The sequence below is a fragment of the Thunnus maccoyii genome, chromosome 22 (genome assembly GCF_910596095.1).
Source record: "Thunnus maccoyii chromosome 22, fThuMac1.1, whole genome shotgun sequence".
Lineage (NCBI taxonomy): Eukaryota > Metazoa > Chordata > Actinopteri > Scombriformes > Scombridae > Thunnus > Thunnus maccoyii.
In genome coordinates this window covers 7,812,607-7,837,538 of record NC_056554.1, presented here as the reverse complement: position 1 = coordinate 7,837,538, position 24,932 = coordinate 7,812,607, and the positions used below count along the sequence as shown (strand labels likewise).

Below are 24,932 nucleotides of genomic sequence, written 5' to 3'. Positions count from 1 at the left end.
CTTGATCCATCATGACAGGTTATGGCCTTATTGTGCACATGAGTTGTAGGTAGTTAAACTAAACTTCTAGGGTTGTTTAATTTGAAGGATTTTAAGAGGCCTGAAGAAGTGAAAGTATCCAGTATTTCACAAGAAAAAACAAATCAGAAAAATAAGAGTTTAACATACATTTGTGTTTTCTTTCTTTCTTATTCCTTTGCTCATCTGGTAACCCCTTGGGTTTTCTGACGCACTGGATTAAGAGAAAGGACACTACAGGACAGCATGTGACATTAAACTGGATTATATCTGCTTTTAACAACAAAAATAAGTCCTCCACACCTCTGTGGTCATTCTTTATCCATGATCTCTGCTTTAGTATTATTTAGTTTGAAATAAAAACCAAGATTGCCATCTCAGCTTGCTCCACTGTTAGCTTCTATAAATGCGTTCAATTCACAAGTGGCATCCCATTCTATAGCTGTTTTATTATTATTATTATACCACAACCCAGACAACCCATTAGCTCTGTTTGCAGACTGACTCCAAAGGGAACAAGGGTAAGGTTTGATGAGGAGAACTAGGACAAATTGTTAACATTTCATTTTAAATACGATATAAAAACAACAGAAAGGAGATGGTGACAACAAACGAGGCTGCAGGAGGGATTATATAACTGACATGATTGTGTCAGTTGAGTTAAAACTCACAACAACATTAGTATCACGTTTCCAACATCTCAAACACTCAGTTCAGTCATTTTCTCCACTGATACTGGTAACTATTTATCACTATGGTTGTGTTTACCACACCCCTCTCTCTCTCACATGTGCTCTCATTTTGTTCTCCTCCCTGTATGTTCTCATTCACTTTCTATTTCTCTCAGCGTCTTCTTTCCTCTCAGTCATTTCTACCCTATCCTCATTGCACTCTCTACTTATTCACACCACAGTACTTGATCTTTCATGTAATTACAAAGAACAACATATCTTTATGAAATTAGGCTCTCTGAGAGGATTGGCAACTGTTTGGATGGTAGCCCAGTTCCATAAATTGTGACATGTGTCTCGAGTGTTGAATGCAGACATGTGACAAACAGAAAAACGGGTCAACGCCACATAACTCTGAACACTGAAGATGATTAAGGAAGCACGGGGGATGTATGAAAGTGAAGGGGAGTAAAGTCTGTTCAGGAAATAGACAGCAGATATGTTTATGTCGGGATGACCAAACCCAAAGTTATGAGTGTGTGTGTCTGTAAATGTTCTAATCTTGTGTGTATCTTTGCGTGTGCATGTATTGTATTTGTGTCTCCTACCTTCAGTGTGTGTGGCCTCAGGTGAGGGAGTGTCTTGGCTACAGTCTGCCACACTATGGATCTGGACCACCAGGAGCCGCTTCAGTGACACCAGATCAACATCTTTGAGCCCCACTTCCAACTGGTGGACAATACCCCGCCCTGGCTGACTGGTCACCACGGTAACCTGGGAATATAGCGAAAAAGGAAATGGAAAAAATTCCCCTTCAAACATGGGACAAAAATGTCCCAAAAGAAATCAACCCAAAGTAGAAACATCTTACTGTAAACCAACATTTTATTAATTAACATAGTTGCAGGATCAGATGCAAATAGACAAAGAAAAAGTAAAGACACAAAAAGAATCAAAAGAAACTGGGGCTCCCACAACAATCACTGAGTATCACTGTTTGTTTGTTTAGGCCAACAGGCACACAGGAAGCATCCGGAACACTTCCAACCTTTGAGTGGGCCAAATTTGGTTACAGAAAGCTACGTAACAGTTTTTACTGTTCCCTGGAACATAACTGTGGAGGACACTGAGGTCACAGTGAGTAAGTCATCCTCTGTGGAGCACAAAAATGCACAGTACTCACCCATTATTTAAGATTATTTAAGTACTCTTGGTAAAAGGGGAATTTTGACCTCACTGTGGCCCTAAACAAAAAGTAAGTGGTCAATAGAATTACTAAGAAACATCTTCTGGAAGTCAAATTTCATTTCAAGCTGACCAGTAGTTCTTAAGCCGGCTTGCTCTGGACCAAAGTGTTGTGCAGACTGACTGACTAATCAACCTACTGACAATTGCATCTTTGGGCACTACCAATACTGGGGCAAAACAGCATCTTTTATAACACAGCTTAGTGTTTCACAAGCCGATCCACCACTCAATCTACAGTAGCTGACTTGTTTCCCATCCAAAAAGTCTTCCGTTGAACTCAGTCAACATTCTTGCTTTTCCCTCACTGCACTGGAAACCTCAATCAGCTTCAATTTTACTGTTATTGAGACACATACTTCTTCCTCCCCATAACTTTTTCCCAAAAGCTCCCTTCTGGATTATTACAGCTGGCGTTGTGAAAGATCATATTTGTGTTTTAAGCTGTCACTTCTTCAGAAAAAACAGGCCACACGAACATCACTACAACAAAGGATTCTTTGAGTCTGACTCTCATGTTTCTGTTGTACTTTAAGGACATGACATCTGGTAAGTTACAGTTACTAAATTAAAAGCATGATATCAGATGCGATGTTGTTCCAGTTCCAGTAAAGGAAACTCCCACCCTGACAGAAAAGTGTCATAGCGTATGTTATACTCTATTATGAAACTGTGATTTTGTGAGAAAAACACAACTTCAGCTGACTTCCTGCTATATAATCTGTATTGTAGTGTTTTTTTTACTCATAAACTACCACTATCTCATGTCATGAAATCAGGAATAAACACGATTGCTGGTGATGCGCTGTAAAATGTTTTTTACCAATCCATTAACTTTATGATAATGAAAGTTTGTGCAGTTTTGTGCTGCAGAAGACAACAACTTAACAAAAAGTGCCTGATATATCAGATATGGAAAAGCCTAAATTAGTTTTCTCTAGCATTTACATGCATAATGACAGCAAAAGGGATAAAGTCATGTTAGGCTGATGTTGAGCACCCTACTGAATCATATTAACAGGAACAGTAAATGATGATTATGATGGGATTATTAGTGCTCTCTGCTTCCTGCTGTTTGGCCAAAAGTGGAATCTGCTGCTGAATCCTGACACACACACACACACATGAATGTTAGACACATCCATATGATGAAAATGTGTATTGTATAAGTGAAGCTACACACACACACACACACACACACACACACACACACACACACACACACACACACACACACACACACACTCACTCAGACACACATTACCAGGGTCACGTCTCTGCTTAGTGTCTCTCTGTCCCCTAATAGTGCTATTCATATCTGCTGCTGTCGGAAACAGTGGGTCTTAGTGTAATCATCTGTCCAGAGCTTCCTAATAAAGCTGGCTGGATTTGAGAAATCTACGTCAACAACCCACAGCCTTGTATCCAGAGGACATGTTGTTCAAATTTAACAAGAAGGGCAGTGACTGGCTTATTTCTCAGTTGGCTCCCCATCTGTCAAATATTTAAATTTAAACAAATGACATGCTTTCAGTAATGTCGGCTAATATACCCATTCCCCTAAACTGCCATATTCTGGTGTCTTGAGAAGAACATTAGCCTAAAGCTGGCTTTGAATTACACTACATAAATAGGAATTAATAGTTTGATTAAATGTGGTGCATCCGAGTGATAGCTATGATCTTTTATTGATGTCAACAATTCCACCTACTACTGTATGACCATAATGTGGCGAGGCACATTAGCGAGTAGAAACAAATTACACCAGGATTTGCCTGGAAACTATTTCAAAAAAGGAAAGCGGTTTAAATATTTTGTACACTCAGTGCATCTGTGACTTAAAAGCGATAGCTGATTGGATATTCTAGTAGGAAGGCCCTGAAAACTACTGCGGCTCTGATGCTCAGCAGCAGATGAATAAAGCCCATTTCCTGCATTTGAAATGTACATGAGCTGGTTCTAAGTGAACTGTCTGATATATGATGTGAAGAGTTCTCCGCCACTAAAACGGACTGAGATTCTTTTAAGCTTTTAAAAATGCAAATCAGATTCCTAATTCAATATGTTTTTGCCACTGCTAAATACAGTGAATTGGGCCTGAAGAGAGCTCATTTAACAGGTATAAGTGGAGCCTCTTCCCTACATTAGCATGAAGTACAAAGCTTGAATATCAAAGGGAGTCTATTCAGTCTGAGCTAGACTACAGCTGAAGAGATGCTCCTTCATAATGGATGTGAAGAGAACAGCCAAATATTTGGTGGAAAATTCAACAAAGATGTGTTAAACTAACAAAGTGGTTCAGCCGTATCTAATTACAAATTCAGGCATTGTTTTTTTTAATCCTGAAACTTGATATGTGTCTGTAATTCACAAACAAAAGGAGGGGATGTAGCTCAGTGGTAGAGCGCATGCTTCGCATGTATGAGGTCCTGGGTTCAATCCCCAGCATCTCCACATCTTAGTTTCAGAGGTTGGATGATACTGATTATCCTGAAAACAGTACTTCAATGTAATCATGTGTCACAAAACTAAATACAACAGTATTAAGTACAATGACTTTGATGTCCCGTTTTCTTTTCTCCGTTTTGGTCCTTTCACACTTGAAAATTGAGCTTTCTACATTGGATCAATCAAAAATGCTTTTAGCATGCTTCAGTGTGAGCAAAAACCTTTACAAAAAAAACCCAAAAACTGAAAGAATTGTGTGGATGGATGTTGTCTTCCAATGCAGACTATGAGGGGATGTAGCTCAGTGGTAGAGCGCCTGCTTCACATGTAAAAAGTCCTGGTTTCTCCACCTCCTGTGGCATAAGGCAATAAAGCAATTGAACGTATTCATCCACTGTGAAGGATTCTTCAATTACTGAAGTCTACATACTCTCTAAACTGGCTAAATTTGGTGGCTTCTCCATTTTTGACCTAAGCTGGAGGCATTTACATCTGGATACTGAATGCAGTCTACAGTTGATACATTTGCATTTTAGTGAGGATGGGGAAAACTAAGATTTAGGCCAGCTGACACATGGTGGTGGTGGTGTTAGTAAAGTATATAAAAAAACACTTTCTGTTGCCTCTAACCTTCTCTGCGATCACTCATACAGAACATTTAAATTGTGATTTCGGCTTAACTGAAACACAGTTCAGGTCATCAGGGACCAGGACGGGAAGGGACAGACTGAAGGTTTAATACGCAGAGGATTAACTGGGCTGTATCTGTCTCACTCCTTACCAGATGTTGGCTGTGATGTGCAGTTTTATTGTTTGTTGAGCACAACTGACTGAAGAAGAAGAGATTCAGCCATGTCCTATTGTTTAGCCATTTCAGGTGTATACAGAGATCATTATGAAATTGACCTGAAATAATTTTCACGATGAAAGTGTGGACGTGGTGTCAGTTTTTGTCCAAGACATAGAGGCCCTGTTTACACCTGGCATTAACATTCGTCTCGGGTGATCTGTGAGATCCGATCACAAGTGGTCACTCAAGATGCATGTGGAGACGCATGTTAATGCCAGGTATGAACAGATGTACTTAGAGCTGTCCACTTGAGACGGATGTTAATACCAGGTGTAAACAGGGCCTAAGTGGTCTTTGCAAGGGAATCAGACAAGTGGGGATGTAGCTCAGTGGTAGAGCGCATGCTTTGCATGTATGAGGTCCTGGGTTCAATCCCCAGCATCTCCATCTCTTATGACATCTTGCTACAAACTCTACACTGAGAATGAAGTGGTACTTCACATAAAAAGGTGAAGCTTTGTGACATTGAATCAAGAGAGCTTGATTTGAGAGAGTTAACCAGCATTTGCTCTTGTAATGTATTCAAAAGGAATTTCAACTGCTTTCAGAAACACTAATTTTTACCAAGTATATTACCAGCCAATTACTGAAGTAACACATTCACACATATTAAAATCAACCTGAGCTGCATGCCTCTGTAAAAGCCAATCTGTATGCATTCAGTCTGCCTTTCTGTTATTGTGTGTTTTTTGTACACATCTGCTGCAAGCTGTCGCATGAGTGGAGTCACTACTCAAAGCACTAGCAAAATTGGACTGTAAAACTCAGTCTAACTAGAAACCTCTGCTGCCGCATATGCCTTTTGATTGTAAAACAAGTTGTTGTTTTTGCTGAGCTGGTTGTACTTAAACAAGGTCTGTGTACGCTCACCTCCACAGATGTGTTGTTGCTTGCCTGGTTGCCAGTGCTGGTATGTCTGATGTACTGTTTAAACTGCTGCAGACTGTCCAGCACTGCCTGTCGCAGCAGCTCCCCTCCCCTGGCTGACCCCCTGATGCAGCCATCACCTGGAATAGACCTCAGCTCCTCGACACAGGAACGTAGCCTGGCCAAGTTGCCACGAACCTGCTAAAAATAGAAAGGGGGTAAGAGGAAAAAAGGGATAAAAGTGAGAGATAATGTGTGTGACAGAAAGCAACAAAGGAAAGAAGGTTGAGGAAGGAACAGGAACATGTAATAGAGAGCAGAGAGAGCATTAGAGTTGTTTGGTTGTTTATTTCTGTTAACAGACATCCTGTTAGAGCTGTTGTTTCGTGGAGTTGTTATATAACAACAAAAGAATGTCCCATGATTTATTGTACTGATGATGAGTCACAGCAACACTTCTTGATGGACTGTTACAGAGCTCAGGAGGTCTGGTCTATACTGCAAGGCCTTGGACTTGTATTTAATTCAAACTATAACTCTGTCATGGATGGTCTGCTGGAAAAAAGATGCCTTCCAAACAAAGAGAACTGTTCCAACTAATCATCCAGACTGACCTGAATAGTCACTGAACTCTCTGCACTTTATTCACACAGCACTTTATATCTATTCGTTGTATTTTTGATTTATATCTCATGTATGTGTTTTTGTTTTGTAAATTGTGAAAAAAAGAAAATGCAACAGGAGAGAGAAGTGTTTTTCATTCAAGACTTCACCTTCATCTATCTTACCACAAATGGCAGTAGACATTCCTGCTGCCTGCTGATGGCGTACAAGCTGAGGAGCGGTATCCTACAGGGTCCATCCAGACTACAGGCCAGGGAAAGGAAGTTGTCCAGGGCATCACAGAACACCATACAAGTGTCAGACCACCAGGGTGGCAGTGCCTCCACGATCAGGACCCTGGCTGGTTGCCGCAGAAAGGGGAGGGACCAGTAAACCAAGCTCCCAGAGTTGGAGGAACCCGCTGGCTTCTTCCTGTTGTCCATGGAAATCTGAAAACAAGAAACACAGAATATCTCGATGCTCAATGGCTAAGAAAATGGAAAAAGGTATAATGAAAACATGTATGGCAAGATTTCCCCCCAAGGATGCCAAGCAAGATGTATTCTGTATTCACCGGTACCTTCTAGATGTTATGTTATGTAAAAATGTACCCCTAAAGCCTTGTGCAAATATTTAAAACCTGAGTAAGCAAGCAGAAAAAAAATGTTTACAATACATCTAACAAATATACAAGGCCATGAGGAGGGAAAGCAGTAATTACAAAAAAGACCAACTCACTGTACTCATAATTATCAGCAGTAAGCACTATTGTAAATAGAACATGAATAAATCAGAAAACACAGAAAATTATGTAAGTCACAACAGAATCTAGGTTATAAATCATTCAGTTTTCACTCCAGTTTCAACTCCTTGCCTGACTTCTGAAGAGGATCGCTACCAAGTTACCACTAAAAGTAGGTTTTGTACAATAATGACTTAAAGGAAGGGTATTTCATTGTTGAAAGTAAGACTTTGAGAAACCATTTGGAAACCAGAAAGGTCTACTGGAACTGTGCCATAATAGTGTAAAGAGGACAATGTATTTTGTCATCCCGGGGTGCAAATATTTAAGAGTTATGATTTATCTATGCACAGATGGCCAACACTTTGTGGTGAAGTAATTAAGATTTTTAATTTGTTCTTCATGATTTACAGCAGTCTGACCTAGTGAGGGCATTGCAGCTACATGATGAACAGAACACTGTCAGTAGTTGTCAAAAGCCCATTAAAACAGAATATGCAGCCTTGTAATTATATGATACAAGCTTTAGACTAACTAAAAAGTTGATTGATTCCTGTGGGCAAATGGATCATTGCAACAGCAGAGAGTAAAACAAAATGGTTAAAGTGGTGCAATATAGAGCACTGGAGTTAATATTAGAAAATACCAATGTTAATTCTATGGTAACAACTAATAATTATTTTCATTATCAATTAATGTGTCTATTATGTTTTTGAATAACTGATTAATTGTTTAGTTTTTCAAATAGTGAAAAATGTCCGTCATATTTTCCCAGAGCACACAGTGACGTCTTCACATCTCTTGTTTTGTCTGACCAACAGAAAGCCAAAGATAATGTACTTCACATGTGATTAAATATAAAACAGAACAGTAAAAATTCTCAATCCTCACAACCGAAAAGCTGATAACAGCAAATTTGGTAATATTTTGTAGCTGTGTCTAAGAGAATGAGTATAATTCCAAATAAATCTAAATTTAGTCCTTGGCCACATGTTAGAGAAGGGAAGGAAATCTGGACTGCAGAGCTTTTTATAGATGATACATGTGTCTTTGATCGAGTTTTTACCTAATCCATGTGTATGAGAAGAAAACATCTATTTTCTCCTTTTTACTGTCTCAACAGATGGAAAAAGCCCCAGCTGTGTGTCAAAAGGCAATTACCAGTCATGCAATACAGAGGATGTGGCCAGAGGGACCACCCCCCCTCCAACGCTTCACAGAGTTAATCATACCATCTAAAACCCTGTCATTATGGAATGCGTGTCTGTGTGAATCAGTCTTTTATGTCTGGTCACTAGCATCATCATTACTTGAAGGGAAACCCCGTTATTTGGCAACATCAGTGACCCCATATTTTGACACACATCAGTACAATTAGGCATTTCATTTCCACACCTCAATGAGCAAGAACAGACAGGACCACAGAGAGGGAGGGAAGCGTTGAAATAGGAAACAAGGCAACTGATTAGTTTCCACATGACCACGATGCATGTTTCGGTGAGTCACTTAATCGAAGGTGAGAAACTGAATAATTTGCAAAACATGCACTGATTGTTGCTCCTTGAATGTGAAGATTTGCTGGTTTACTCACTTTTATATCATTGTAAATTAATTATCAATGTGTTTTGGGCTGTTGATTGGACAAAAGCAAGCACTTTAAAGATGTCACATTGGGCTCTGGGAAATTGTGATGGGCCTTTTTCAATAATTTTTGACAGTTATTAGACTATAAATGATAGAAAAATGACAGATCATTCACTAATGAGACATAATCATTACTTACAGCCCTAGACCTAACTTAACCATCTCTCATAACAATACTGCCTGATTATTCGTGTATATTAATTTTTGGAAACTTCACTGCTGGAACCAGGCTGCACACACACACACACACACACACACACACACACACACACATCAGTACAGCTTGTAGCAAAACACTTCAATCAGCTTGTGTCCCAGGTTGAGGTACAGTATTTCTAGGCACTTACAGACGAAAGTTCTGTTTACAAATTCCCTTTCGGGTTTGAGTGATGAATTAATTTAAAGGCGGATGGAATATTTCAGCTTTATGTCATCATGTTGCCATAAATCTGCCACTGGGGCCTGCCTCACATCATTTGTCTGCAGAAACACACAGTCATACTGGTTTGCTGATGCCCACATGAAAACAAGGACCAAGGCACCGACTGCACCGTACTGGCTTTGAACTCAAAATAGAGGTAGAAATAACAACATGCCACACAGAAGGCACCTGAAGGCCTGGACCACTCTTATCAGAAAATAAACCACCGACAGAACTAATCCCTTCCGATCGAAAGCTGCGCCCTAAGCACTCTTTATCATCCGAGCTCTTAAATCCACTGTCCTGAAACCCTGTTCTGTTTTGATCTTCACAGAGTAGGTGTATTTTATACTGGTTAGATCCAATGCAAAGGGCATATTGTGTGAGGGTGTGTTTTCCTGTTTGATCTTGTGCCCCTCTCATCTGTCTCTGACTCAGTTCTCCCCATCTAAGCCAAAATCTGTCCTTCTCACCACCCAGATCACACATCTTTCACCCTCACAGCTTTGATCTTGTACTTGAACTCCCACTCTCTGTGTAAACATAAATAAATGCAATAAGACTCAGTATTCAACTAATACAGGGTTTCAGGTACATGCACCTTGGGTCTGTTCAGCTCTTTCCTGGCATAAACAGACTTTGTACGCAATATTACTAAAGTATTGTAAACTAACATTATATGATATTTCTCAAATTCCTCAAATCATGTTTATGTACAGTACCAGTCAAAAGTTTTGTGTGTCCAAACTTTTGACTGGTACTGAATGTGAATAAATTGAGTTAGCAATGCTGGACATATCATTAACCATAATAAATAAGCTCTTAGGAAGTTGGGAGGTGTAATGAAAGTGTGTCTGAAATGAATGGGGGGAGAATGTAGAGTGATAACTACAATTGAATTCCTCGACAGCTAGCTAAATTGCTAAATTATTATAAACATTTGACATATAAACGTCTTTTTAGGCTTTTCTTGACTGAGTTTTGCTAGTTACGTTATGCTAACTTTAGCTAAGTGTTAAGTTACCTTAGCTAGTTTCCCTCTCCTCAGTTGGCTTCTGCTGGGATAGCTGTGAATTATAATTGCGGTTAATACTGAATATTCTTCAACATATCCTCTAAAGATTTGAGAAATACGACAAATGTTAGCTGTTAACTATTTACCGTCACGTACTGTAATTTTAACCCAACAGTTAAGCTACCTAGCTGGCAAGCTAACGCAAACAAACCTGTAAATAAAGTCAAGAGCAGCTTCTGTCTTTTGACTCCTCTCTGTCAGCTCAGGACCACGACACCTACGTGGAAGCAAAGATTGTCTATTAGTAAGATGCATCACTCAACATCCGAAGGCACTGACCATGTCGACATTTTAAGTTAATGCTCTCAATTCATTTGATACTCCTAAACAAAAACCGACTTGTATGTCGAGGTGAATTTTACAGCGTAGGTCGAGATGTCTGAACTCTCCTTGTGTCTGACTGACCTGAAGGTAATTTCTCATGTTATGTATTTTTATACACATTTAGAATGTCCCTAAAATCATAGTTCCATGTTATGTTATTCTGTGTTTCAGTTGTTTAAGGATTTGTCTTATAAGCAGGCAGATAAGGCCAACCCACAGCTTCTTGAAACAATTTGGACTGAAATGGAAAGTCACTCTACTAGATTAATGTTCATGTTTGAAGAAAACTGTTTTTTTTTTTTGTTTTGTTTTTTTTTAAATTCAGCAGTACAGTCAAAGAAGTCTGGAACATCTGTATCTGCAAAGAGACAAACAAGCACAGAAAAAGAAACAGCACGACTCAAAGTAAGCTGCTGGTTTTCTCTTAAATTAGAAGGAAACAAATCCACACATTTTACTGCCAACTTGTTAGAAGCGTGAAGTTTAGTTCAAAACTTATGCATCTTGTACTGCCCTCCTTCCATGTGTTCTCTCTGTGCCTCATTTTTTAGATGAATAGAGAGAAAGATAATGAGACGCCAAGTGCAGGGACAGAATGAAAGAGTGATATGGAAATTTGTTCCCGATTGTAGGCCTGCTCCATTCAGTCAGTGTATGTGTGTGTGTGTGTGTGTGTGTGTGTGTGTGTGTGTGTGTGTGTGTGTGTGAGAGAGAGCATATGTGTGCGTGTGTGTGTGTGTGTGTGTGTGTGTGTGTGTGTGTGAGAGAGAGCATATGTGTGCGTGTGTGTGTGTGTGTGTGTGTGTGTGTGTGTGTGTGTGTGTGACCTTCCAAACCATCAAGGTACAATCAAGATGTGAAAGGAATTGGAGATGGGGAAAATACAAAATCAGATGTGTGTGTGTGTGTGTGTGTGTGTGTGTGTGTGTGTGTGTGTGTGTGTGTGTGGTGTATGAAGGGATTTCTGTAAAGTGTCGTGTACCGTGTAAGAGGCTTTGGTGAATGCTGGGTTGTGAAACGAGAGCTGATTCATGCAAAGTCATACAGCTCTCGTTGTCTCTCTCTGTCACACACACACACACACACACACACACACACACACACACACACACACACACACACACACACACACACACCCACACACACACACAACATGCCATATTGCCAGGATGCATGAGATTGACATGAAGAAATGTGGAACATACACAGCTGCTTATGGGAGATAAGATGAGCTGTGTGTGTGTGTGTGTGTGTGTGTGTGTGTGTGTGTGTATGTGTTTCTTTGTGAGAAAACTAACTTCTGCCAACTCTCTGTACCTGGCAAAACCATTTCCAGAAAGACTTTTTGCTTAGGGCAAGTCCTGATTTGAAAGCACAACCTGTGTATGTGTCACCAGATGATCAGGGCTTAATGTTGCAAGTTGGGTGGTGGCTGAGGAGATTCAGATGAGCGAGTTTTCTTCTCCAATTCTGAGTCTTGAAGGCCTCCATCCTCAATTTCTCCCTTCTTTTCCTTCCTTCCTGGCTAAACATTCCTCTAAAATGTCATCACACTCCTGCCCCTTACACCTTATCTGTCTATTTCCCACTCTTTCTTTCATTCAGTCCCAATCCTACTACGATGCATCCTACCTGCCCGTCAGCGCAAGAAGCTCTAATTTCATCCGTAATGTATGTGCTGTGCGTAAGATTACAGCCGGGATGCATAGATTTCACTAGGAGGATCTTTCACTGAGACAGATGTGAGCTTTCAGTTTCAAATATGAAGGCCCATGTAAAGGGATTAGGTGCACCGATATGATTGGAGCTTAATCGCTTTTACGCACACACACACACTTAAAAAAAACACACATACACACACACATGCCTCCTAATTTAGTTGTGATGAACACACTTCTAGGTCAATAGGAGCTTTGCAACAGTGTACTAATCCGCTATGCTTTTTTGATTTACTCTCGGGGATTGGGGGAAAGTTTAGTTTTAGTACTTATTTTACACACTAGTTGCTTTTCTCGGTCTAGTGTGATTCTTGCGCCATCTATGACTTTCGGTTTAGGCTCGGTTTTATTCACTGTATGATCGAGGTTGAATTAATGTTAAGTCGGTTGTGTTGAGTTGTTTGCTGCCTTGAGATGTTTTAATTTAATTCCCTAAAATGGGAACAGGAGCATGAAATTAGAAAATCCCCACAGTACATCCCAGTAGTTTTAGTTGAAGGGGGGGGGGGCAGATGGAAGCAGATAGCCGGCAGCAGGGTTGTTGTGCGGGAGCTTGACTTGCTTTCACAACATGAGTTTTTAAGGACATGATAATGGAGCTGTGTCCAAGCTCATTATTTTGTGTGCTATTGCACTGGTTTTGCAATATTTACACATAATTTTGGACATTTGCTATGAATCCCCATCTCTAATATATGCCTGTATCTTAAAAAACAATATATCTAAACAAGAATAACAAGTTCTGAGTTCCCTTTCATACACAGTAAAAGGAAAAGAGAATACACACATCTACTTTAGTTATTACATGTTGACTATAACTATTAAGTCTGTGCAGGAATTCAGTGTAAAAACAAAAGGCTTGCTTCAGCATGTTAGGTAGACTTTGCGGTGTTATGTTCTGTTTTACCTGCTGGTTTAGAAGTAAACATGGATTGTGAAAATTGCTCGTTTACAGTATTAGCAGCAGTCCTCTCACGCATCCATCTCTACACAACAGGGTTGACTTCCGATGAACTACTGCAGGTATTTGCTCGCTTGCTTTTGTAGACAAAAAGTTCACAGTTTGGGTTGAGAAAATATTTTTACGTCATGTTGAAACTAGATTGTACTTCTTGAGGACGAGAAAGACAGAAGAAGGAATCACAGCTCTGAACCATGAAGAGCAGCTACGGTACAGCCGCTCTGATGACTGAGAATATCAAGACATCTGACACAAACGCACAGCAGGACTCTCTACCTCTAAATTCTCCTTGACATGTAGAACACAAGTGTAAATATGTCAAAATAGATGCGGAAAAGGATTTAGCTAAACCACTTGAAGGCATTTACCCTCAGGAGGAAATGTGGCTGACTTGACACTTAAACCATCTCCTGTAGCTTGTTTGACATTGTTAGTGGGGTTCATGAATCATCAAGCAAGTATTAAATCCGGCAGATCTGAGGAGTGTTATCACTTTTTTCTATAAAATTACTTAGCTTCTCTGCAACAGAAGTCAAAGCTTTATACGTGGTGGCAGCAGTGAACCCTCAGGGCAGCCGTAGATCAACTGATGCTGAACCTCCGAGCAGGTGTGCATGCTGAAAAATGAAAACGTTCAATCATAGTAGACGTCGGCTTAAATCGGCTTTAGCTCAGGAGTCAAATGGGGACAAACCACGTTGTTCTTTTATCCACATGAGACTCATTTCAGAGCCAATCCAATCCTATTGTTACAGAAGATCTGTGTGGTTCCTAGTAGTATTATGGGAATTGTTGTTCTGGGAAGTTTGTGTGTATGTGTGTGTGTGTGTGTTTTGGGCTTAGCAATGATAAGCATTAATACTTTGAGTGTTGGTACTAATCTGGGTGGGAAAACGACTTTGTTGGAATGCCTTTTGGCTGTGAGTGTCTGTGAGAGTGTGTGAGAAGCAAGTCTTTGTGTGTCGATGCACAAAGCCAAACCTGTTTACCGTGGTTTTTGTGCTTACTGTTGCTACAGCGTGTAATAGAATATAATAAGATAGAAGTAGCTACAAGGACTGGTCAGGTCACAGAGTTGCTGCTCTTACCTTGATGGGAGTGCTTTAAAAGGATGGCTGCAGAGCCTTTCTGGCTTAATGGTGTAATGGGAGCTCTGCTTTCTGTGACATGGACTACATCTACCTTAACAAGGCGAGCATCAGTATTGCATATCACTGTTGCTTTGCTCCATAAATTTTAATTTCAAAGCTGGTAGGGAGTAGATGTTCTGGTCCATGTTGATATAAATCAGTTGAGATGTCTCCCAGACAACAGATTGAACATATCTCCATCTTGAGCCGGTGTTCATGTTACCAGTTGTTTATCATTAATATCTTTTCGTGAGTGCTACTGTACATAATGGCATGGCTTTTTGAGTAATGACTTTTGATTAATTAACTGATGAATTTTGAGTGAAGCATTACCAGGCGCCATAGAGATGTCAGAGAGCAGGCTTTGTAAATCAAAAACATCCCACCAGAACTCTTTTACAGCTGCTATAATCAATATTTTTCATAGGAGCAATGGCTCAAATGACTAAGTGTATGTAAATGTAACTGAGTGTATTCTTTCTTTCTTTCTTTCTTTTATATAAAATATATTTTTGGCATGACATGACAGACTTCTGAAAGGATAATTAATTCTGCAGCTCTCCACCTGGCTTATTCAGTGTGTAACTGATACCATTCAAGTATGGCTAAATATAATTATCCATTACATATCTATTGGCAATCTAATTTGTTATTGAAAGCCTGGGGACACTTCCTTCTCTAATGAGATGATGGATGAAAGGTTTTAGCTGGTCTGTTGGCAGGGAGAAAAAAGGGGGGGTGGGGGTACTGTAAAGGTTGATGCCTCTCCCTTCTATTTGCTCAAAAATGTAGATGCACATGTGTCTGATGGTATTGGCCATAAGCACATTCTCTTGGCCTACACAACATCGCCACACCATCCTCAAAAGGTCTGTCTCCAGAGTCATAATGGAAGTGATTCATCTCAACTGTGAAAAACATTCTCAGGGGGTTTTGCGTCAGTTGCGTGAGAAAAAAAAACAGATTGTCTACCAAACAACGGAAGCTTCTGATGATCTTGTGACTGCAGCCTCATCAATAAGTCAGTGTTCCTAATGTACCACATGAACAGGAGTGATGTTCTCTGCAGGAAAACTGCTGAGAGAGTCCTCGTGAACATGCATGACTCATCTTTGACTGAACATCAATATCTTCAGGGCTAATGGCTTGATTGTGACCTAGATGACGTTATCCTGTTCAGGTCAGCTCCTGGTGGTCTCAATAACTTTATTATACCCTCATGACTTGTTATATCACCATTATATCACCAAAGGCAATGTGATGCCGGTAAGTGTACTGTATTTATGCTGAATCACCAACAAGTGGGACAAATTTAAATATCACATGCAAATGTTGCTATTATTTCAGTCCCCAGTCGCATTTATTCTGCCTAATATTGCCTCTACATCGAGGTGTGAGGAGCAGGTGTGTGATGACATTTTAGATGAATGTTTAACAGGGAAGGAAGGAAAAAAAAGAAGGAAAGGAAGGGAGAAATAGAGGTGGGAGGCCTTTAAGAATCAGAATCGAGGAAGAAAACTCGCTCATCTGAACCTCCTCAGCCACCACCCAACCTGCAACACTAAGCCCTGATCATCTGGTGACACACACACACACACTCACACAGGCGGGGCTGTCAAATCAGCCAGTCAGCAAAAAAATTTATCTGGAAATGGTTTTTCCATGTACAGAGAGTTTATTTTGCCTTTGCTATTGAATTCTGGCCCAGCAACAAGCTCACAAGACCAACTTGTATCTTGTAACTTGATGTTTTTCCCTGAGTGTAGCCAACCCTGCTCCATGCAAGCAGCTTTTATCATATGCCATTTTTTGATAGAGATGGGAATACTCACTCTAAGCTGAGCTGTGAGCAAAGGATCCATTGACTAAATGGCACGAAAGATGTCAATGTCTGTAGACCAATCTTTATTAAAGAATAGCACCGCTAACGAAGCTCTGCTAACTTGGTGACAAATACATTGCGCTTCCTACAGTTGACACAGCTTAATTTGAGGCAAGGATGCTAAACAGGGATAAAACAGCATGGTTTGGTGTGGATATCCCCAGCTATGAGGCCCGAAAGGTGACACATGAAGCTTGATTTGTCTTGGTGGAATTAAAGTTGGTTAAATCGGGACGGAAAAACAGCAATAGTGGTATAGATCTTAAAATGGTTCATTGTGAAAACAACTGAGCACAAAAGCACAATTTCAGCTTAGAATACCAACTCTCAACGTATAGAGAACTCCGCCCACACACGTCACCCTCATGTTGACATACATGTACAGAAAACAGAACTGAGTGGTCTTCTTTGTATCTTCTTGCCATATGTGTAATGTTTAAATGTCAGGAAGCGCTTCCTGCTTATCTCTGCTGCAGGACGGTATAGACAGTATAGCTCTGTACAGTAACAGTTACGGCACCACACGGTCTGATCGGATCTTCCGATGTGACATGTGACTCTTCAACAATCCACTCTGTTGTTGCTCTTTCCTCTCATGACTTTCTCCTCCACATTCAGTAAAGGAACAAGTAGCAGCACAGACTGTAGATTGTGCCAGCCGTGGTGGTCTGACATGTTAATGACTATAAGCCTGCGCATTTGTTTTCTTCATTTCCTTTTAAAGGGTCAAAAGTTACCAAATGCAGAAATTTACATAAAAATGCATTGATTGATAGGTTTATTTATCTATTCGGGTGACTTGATGGTTGAGTTGTACAGTAGATTCACGTTTTAGCACGCATGGCATGAGTAGACGCAATTCTCACAATGTAATGTTAAGCCCTATATCTCATGAGGTCTAAATCAAAGCAGATCCAGATGATGTTATGGTATCTGAGCTGAGTTTCGAGGTGGTGAGACACTGTGTCAACATGCGTTAGATATAGACAGTCATTCTTAACACACAATCGAAGTGCATTGACACTGGAGCTCAGTACATCATGGTAACGATGTCACCGCTCTCTCCCTCTGTGTTTCTGTCAACTCAGTGTCTTCCTCAGGGCTGTGTAATGATCAGGTCACTGTCGTGTGTGTGTCTCCTGTTGATCATGATTTAAAGATTCATCAGTGTACATGTGTGTGTTTGCGTATGTGCATATATGTAATAATGCCAAGGCTGATCTGTTCATGGACTCATTTTTAACAGTAATGAATAACATAGTCTCCAATGTGCAGTTTTGTGACTCCAGGACAATAAAGTGATGTATTGTGTCGTACATGTATTATGCAGCTGCACTCACGGGTGCCAAAAGTTTTACTTTGTTCCTGTGAAAGGTTTTGCTGGTAGATGTGGATTTTCAAATGTCTGAATTTCATAATATTATAACTTGATGTTAAAGTATGCTGACACCATTAGCGCAGATTTGCAGCAGAATAAAAAATCATCTGTTCATTTGGTCCATTTAAAAACAGCAGATGTTTTGAGATGAACATGAACGGCTGCTAACTTCAGAAGGAGCTCAGGAATAGCTAATTGGAGGGAGGCGGCATCCACCCATGCAAACATTGTTCCAGGCAGATCATTGCAGAAGAGACTGTAGTGAATGACAAGTACCTCGTCTATTAAATTTGCAGGCGGGTTGAAGATTCGTGCGTAACGAAAGAAATGAGTTCCAAGCAACTGTAAAGAATGTGGATCAGGTTATGTAAACCTGTTAGATTTTCATGAATATTAAAAAATAAAATTAAAACATCAAAGCTTTTGCGCAGAGGTGCCAAAACATATAAAGCGGTTATAAACTTTTAAAAAGAGAAAGACTGACAGGCTGCCATAGCTGAAATCGCATGCAACCTGCTCACAATAGATGACTTTACTTTCTGGCTGTGCTTTGAAAAGTGAATGCGAAATTTGTGGGAGGCGATCCTTCTGTCAGTGAAAGATTAGGTGAAGCAAAAGAAACTAGAATTTAAAATGTCAAGGTGTTCCTTTAACCTGCCTCAAGCCCCCCCTACCTTTATGTAGCATCCCTAAAATTACTTCTGCAGAATTTTCCATGGTGAATTTTCCACATTTTTCTTGTCTTCCACCTACCTGCGTCACTCCCTTTAAGGACATAACTATTAAGTGGTGTAGTTGCCATGTTTAATACTCAGATACATGTTCAAAGTTAGACCAACTGTATTGATTCTAATATGACAGATACAAAAATCACTTCATCATTAAACAGTTATAAGAAACCTTTAAAGCCATTTATGGTAATGGACCAGTTTTATCACATTGTGGTTTAAAGGATGAGGCTGGTGTTTTTATATATTTTCTTATTTTAAAAAAATTCCATCAAACATGTAATTTTGTTTTTTTAAAAATAACAAAAATTCTTGGAAGTTCTCCTCATAGCTTATTTACACTTTAGGTATTTACTTCTCATCCACAGTGACTTACAATGAGTGAGGATTTGGGGGTAAAGTGATCTTCAGCAGGATCATTAGCCACAACTCTATTCCTCCGTTCCTCCCTTGATCCTTCAACCGACCCAAATTCTTCTTTTTCCACCCCCGTGCTCTGCTCCTTCCCTTCCCTTTTAAGTGCTCCTCTGAATCAAGGTGCTCTGACAATTGCTCTGGAATGACAGTCTTTCACCCTAATCCTCAGACCTGTTGTCATGGAAATTGGGCTCTCCAAACGGTGCTATTCAGCGCCCCTTGCATGAAACATGAATGATGAATTTGAGTTTTTGTGTGTATCACTGTATGTGTGTGTGTGTGTGTGTGTGTGTGAGGGCGGGGAGGGGGGGACAACAGGCGGATTTCAGCAGTTAATCACTCTTTCTGTCATTTCATCAAAAGAGAAAAAAGGAAGTGAAGTAAAAAGAAGAGGAAAAAAAAAGATGTAGTGAATGGAGAAAGGAAGGTAGAAAATCTGCCCAGTGGTTAATTTCTCAATGCAGGATTGCTTTCAATGCATCCGCTGACAGGGCTAGTGGGTTTGCCTAATTGCTTTGGGCTAAAACCTGCTCGACAAAGAAAAACTGGGCTAGGCGCTTAGCCATCTCAAAATAGATAGAGCTGAATGCCTTAGTGTCTTTGGTACTGATGCGATTTGGCCAGTTTTAATAACCTCGTTAAGACTGAAATATGGAAAGCGAGTGTCGATAAGGAGTGATTCTACTGATTTGTGCTCTAAATTCTCCAGACTGCACTCATCACTTAGTTTGTGTTGCAGGACTCTTTTTGTATTTTTGTTGTATTTTCCCCTCACTGCTAAACATTTATTATTACATTCTTTTTCTCATCCCAGTAAGTTTTATTTATTTCTGACTGAATTATCTCATTTTGATGAATGACCTCCTTGCCAGTTGAATGCAGTCATGCGAACAGTGTTGCCATATTGAGTGTATTTCCACCCAGATGGACTACTTTTTATTTGATTTGGTGGGTGAAAAAGGTTTTGGGCAGCTTGAGATCCTTTTGGTACCACTTAGGCGGTTTCCGCCAATGAAAAATTAAAGGCTATATTTCATTGAGTCAGCCCATTCTCTCCTCCAATTAGTATAGAGATTGACATCGCTGTGCCCAGTCTGCCACAAGGCGCTACGCTGGGTAGACTCGATCCCTCAATATGCAGTGACTATGATGACAAACCCAGATGTAATTTCAGTTCATTAAACTAGGCTGAAGTTTTTTTCTTTAAAACAATGCATTTGATTTTTTGTTTTTTCTTGAAATTTTAGTTTAGAAGTCATGAACCACAGCCACAGAACAAATCAGGGAGGCATAGAGAATTCCTTCCTAAGACCATAGAACAAACCCAACAGCCATTACTGATGAGCATGTTGTCTAGAAGCAGGCATATTTGTGACTATGCTGTCTGTGTTTGTGTGTGTGTGTGTGTGTGTGTGTGTGTGTGTGTGTGTGTGTGTGTGTGTGTAAACATAACATAAAATACATAAAATATACATAAAATATCTTCATACTTTGTATACATACAGTATGTTAGACAGAAAAAAACAACACTCAGATACAAAGCAAAATATGTGACTACTTTTATGATGCTGATTAGGATATTTGGTTTCATTCAAATCTGGCAGTTGGCTTCTCCACTTTACCTCTAGTAACTGAAGAAGAGAGCTACAAATGATAATCAGTGACTTGTGTCAGGGTGTCACTCTAAAGCCCCTTTCACACATGCACTGCCACCCTGAACTTATCTAGACATTACCTGGAGGAGCTATATGTGAGAATGCAAATGTCTGAATTAGTTGGACATTAAATGGACTTTAACTTGCCAGCTGCCTAGTACAAAATCCGTGTAATGTGCAACTGAGCCCATGTGTGAATAGAGCAGGTCATTGTCCAGAGAATTAACAGTGAGTGAGTCGGCATGTTGATGACGTTTCTATCACTTGACTGGCATGAAACAGGAAGTACAAAAACATCCGAGGGTGAAGATGAAGGGTCATTTACATGAAGACACAAACGAAAATGTCTAACTGGAGAGATGACAAGATTGATATCAATCAGTTACAGATGAGTCGGTAGACTCATCCGCCATCTTCAATGTGCTGTTAACAAAACACTGCATACTTTTTGCAGCATGTCCTGTCTCCTGCACGCTGTACCCAGGTACCACCCCTCGCCTAAACCAAACGAAGTATTTCCAATAGGTGAGAACACCTCTGACATGGACAATCTCCTGTTGATATAGAAGCGTATTTGTTTCATCAGACTCGGGTGAGGTGGATGACTGAAAAACACATCTGAAATGCCTCCTTAGTAGACAAGCTGTTCTTAATAGCTAGTTAATAGCTGTATGAGGCAGTCCCTCTAGGAAATTGCAATTTTGCAGTTGCAATAATTAATGCAAACTCAAGAAATATCAGCAATATTTGCGAGAGCTTACAATTGTGCTTAATTACTGCAACTTTTCCGCATGAAATGTCCAATTCAACAGACCGCTTGTGATTGTCAACCAATAGTCGCATTTCGTGTCATGGTAACTAATGTCATCGCATTCAGCAAGGATTCAGGAGCGCATTCAGGTGGAAGATGGATAAATCTCACCTGCCAAAAATGACTGCCATAGACTGTGTGAAACATTTACCAAATGAGGTTTGCATTCAGTTAGTCAGAAGAATACAAGTAGGCCTAGATGTGTTGTTCAGACAGCAAAGATAGACTCTACCTCAAACATGAAAATGGACACTTTGGAAGTGAAACTATATTTTTATGTTAATGGATTTATTTTAATGGCATTATTGACTATTTTATTTGGTGCTAATGCTGAGGTGAAAGTTTATTTTAGTAAAGGCTTATAAATGGAAGTCTTCAGTTTTCATATAACTTTGAGCCCATGGTTCTCATGTTCATAAAATAAATTAAAAAATAGCACTGAAATATGGTTGTTTCTATGACATGGAGTATGCTTTTTATTGAAGGAAATGATTACATATCACTATTCATTGGTAGTAGTTTTTAAAAAAAAATCACATTATTTTCCTTTGCTTGCAATTTTTCTTAAATCCTGCAATTTTACTTAGAAAAGAGCACATAAAACATATTATAACAATTTTTTGAGTAGAGCCACAGCAAACTCAAGCATTTTTGCCAACAACAATCACAAAAAACTTGGTGAAATCCTGGAGGGACTGATAAGGTGTTTGCATGGCAGAGTATCAGGATTCTTTGTTGATATCCCAGTTAGCATACTGGCTTTCTGAAAAACATGGTAGGATTTATCTCCATTTTAATGCAGTAAAAACCTTTGAGATACCATTGTGCATGTAACCATAGAGCTGAACTGAATAAATTGAACTGAGACAGAGAATAATATGGAGTACAAAGACTGAATATATTATGTTTCTTTGTGCTTATTAATAAGTGTTCGTGTTGCTCTTGATTAACAGTGGATAGAGTACATCACAATGGACTACATTATGGTGCGCACTCTTCACTGTTAATCACACATTGAGAGGTTCAATAGGTCTGTTGCCATAGAAACCAAAAATGAATCGTGGACCCAATCACTTGATTAGACATGTAGTTGTTCCAGTCATTAATGGAGAACTAATGGAGCACTTTGTCTTAATTACATTATTGTGTGTGTGTGTGTGTGTGTGTGTGTGTGTGTGTTAGAACTTTGTCTTTTAGAGTCAGTCTGATGTGACTTACAGAAACCTCCAAGGTTGTATGTTTTTCTCCCTTTAAAGTAATATTTCACAGCAAGACAGCAGTCATGTATTCAGCAGTACTCCTGTATGAAAAACATCTTATGGTCTCTTGTGGAACAGCAGATACTGACCCAGTCAAACAATCAAAAAAATAAAAAAACAAAACCTAAACGAGGCAAAACTGATCTATGGTCACAGTATGCTTTGTTCCACTAGATTTTGCTTTAACATCATGGTCTCATATCATTTTTTACCATGTGTGAAGATCATATTACACTTTCTTGTTCAAACTAGCACTGATAGACCTTTTCACCTTCTCAGGAATGTAGTGGTTGAAGAGGAACTGAGATCCTTTTCTTAACTAAAAGTACTGCATCCAAAATCCTACTCAAGTACAGAGTAAATTATCAGCACAATTCACTTAAAGTGTCAAAAGTAAAAGTTGGTCTACAGAAAACGTACCCTGTGACTGATATATTATCAGATATTACATTAGGTTTCTTTCTGCTACAATTGACATTCATTTCTTTTTTGGTAAAATATTAGATAATTTTATCTTTTCGGGTCTCAGCCGGTTATTTATTGAGACCTTCAGAGAAGTCTAGAAGGAAAATGTCTCTTTGGTGAAACTGATAACAATGTTTAGCATCTGAAACATGACAATGTGGCCTTGAATAAACGCTGCTTTTTTGTGAGGAGTCACAAGCCAAAAGTTTTGGGAACCAATGGTTTAAGACTAAACAATGTATTACATTTTATATGCTTATCTTATCAGAGGATAGGTTCAAATTGTCCTAAGTCTGTCTTATAACAAGAGTCATGCAATAGTCAATGCAATTGTTTATTCCTAAAGTGATGCTAATGTAAGTGATGGGGGACAAATTGCAGGGAACCTATCCTTTAATCTTAATTGTAACTAGTAGCTGTTGAATAAATGTATTGAAGTAAGTACATATATAGTATATACCTCTGAAATGTGAAGTGGGATAAAATGTTAAAAACCTCAGGTAAGTAAATGTACTTAGTTACATTCTACCACTGCCGGAATAACCATCTTTATTTTGTGTTTCTCTCCTTGCTTCATGTTATTGTTTACCCCTTCCCTTCTCTCCCTTTCCCAATATGTCATGCTATCTCCAGTGAACTCTGTTCTTCCTGGTGTGGTTCAAATATTGGCGCAGCTGCGTATCACTACCCCTGTCATATGATGTTGTTTTCATGTTTTGAGCCCTTGATTTCTGTCAAGTGGAGACAGAGAGACAGAAAGTTCTAATCACCTTTCAGCCAACACTGTGTTCTTCTTAACTTCCTGAAAAAACATCTGCTCTGCCAGACGTGTGTGAGAAGTAGTTTATGACCTTGTTTGATGAAAACGATGCAGTCAGTTCATGCAACTTTATGTTATTTTAGATGTGCAACTTAAAAACACATGCTGTTCCTGCTGTTTCCTGTCTATCCATTGATCAACCTCTCTTCATTATGACAGGCTGCATCCTGTCTGTGGCATGCCTGTCATTTCCTGTGCCAACGGTAAATGTTGAAGCAAGTCTGTTTATTTGACATGATCTCAGGATAGTAAAAAGATTTTCCATTTTTTGGGATGATTCTAAGTACTTTGTAATGTCACTTTCACAGTCAAGTATCTCACCATTACCTGATAAAGTCAGGGATGAGAGAGATTTGTAAAAGTGTCAGTAATGTGGTCTGCTGGATCATTTCAGAGTCAGACTCACTTTCTTTGCCATGCACCATTAATGTGCAAGGATTTGTGAGATTAGCAAAGACATGAAAGAATAACTTTTTCAGCACATGTTTTATATTACATATTCATGTTTTGATTGCAGTAATCTCACTGTATAGATTAATATCCTAAAGAGGTGATTGTAAAGTAATATAACTGTGTTTCACTTGTCTCCAGAGTACAGAGAACATGGTAACAGGTAAAAATGAGAATGAGAATGAAAAATTGAGTGCCATGCACAACTCAGCTAACTGATTCGAACTCTCAAAAATGTTTCTTCACTATGTTTTGTTCATTTGCACAAGATTATCTTTAATGCATAAAATGTGTCTCTGATGCACCAAGTTATGTTTTTCAGTGTCATTCCAGTGTTTCTAAAAACATGC

The 24,932-nt window shown here is 39.4% G+C and overlaps 2 protein-coding genes and 2 non-coding genes across 15 annotated transcripts in view; 3 read left to right on the top strand and 1 right to left on the bottom strand.

Annotated features, from left to right (window-relative positions):
• Positions 1–11,132, bottom strand: part of LOC121889333 (meiosis 1 associated protein) — a 66,599-nt gene extending 55,467 nt beyond the window's left edge. For 4 of the 11 annotated variants that reach the window (XR_006093502.1, XM_042401201.1, XM_042401203.1 and 1 more), the window contains exons 1-5: positions 10,736–10,839; positions 10,534–10,576; positions 6,888–7,151; positions 6,103–6,300; positions 1,298–1,463 (exon numbers count right to left, since the gene is read on the bottom strand). Coding sequence is in view for 10 of the 11 variants with exons in the window: in XM_042401201.1 (XP_042257135.1) it covers positions 1,298–1,463; positions 6,103–6,300; positions 6,888–7,151; positions 10,534–10,576; positions 10,736–10,839 (775 nt within the window). In the remaining variant the exon portion in view is untranslated. The other 7 variants (XM_042401205.1, XM_042401207.1, XM_042401206.1 and 4 more) reach the window with 7 other exon arrangements.
• trnaa-cgc lies at positions 4,317–4,388 on the top strand. The gene has a single exon. It is a non-coding gene; the product is annotated as a tRNA-Ala (tRNA).
• trnaa-ugc lies at positions 5,548–5,619 on the top strand. The gene has a single exon. It is a non-coding gene; the product is annotated as a tRNA-Ala (tRNA).
• The window catches only part of sema4f (sema domain, immunoglobulin domain (Ig), transmembrane domain (TM) and short cytoplasmic domain, (semaphorin) 4F), a 105,446-nt gene continuing 91,415 nt past the window's right edge, over positions 10,902–24,932 (top strand). For both annotated transcript variants that reach the window (XM_042401198.1, XM_042401196.1), the window contains exons 1-2: positions 10,902–10,995; positions 11,234–11,313. The gene's annotated coding sequence lies outside the window, so the exon portion shown is untranslated. The remainder of the gene's footprint in view (positions 10,996–11,233; positions 11,314–24,932) is intronic.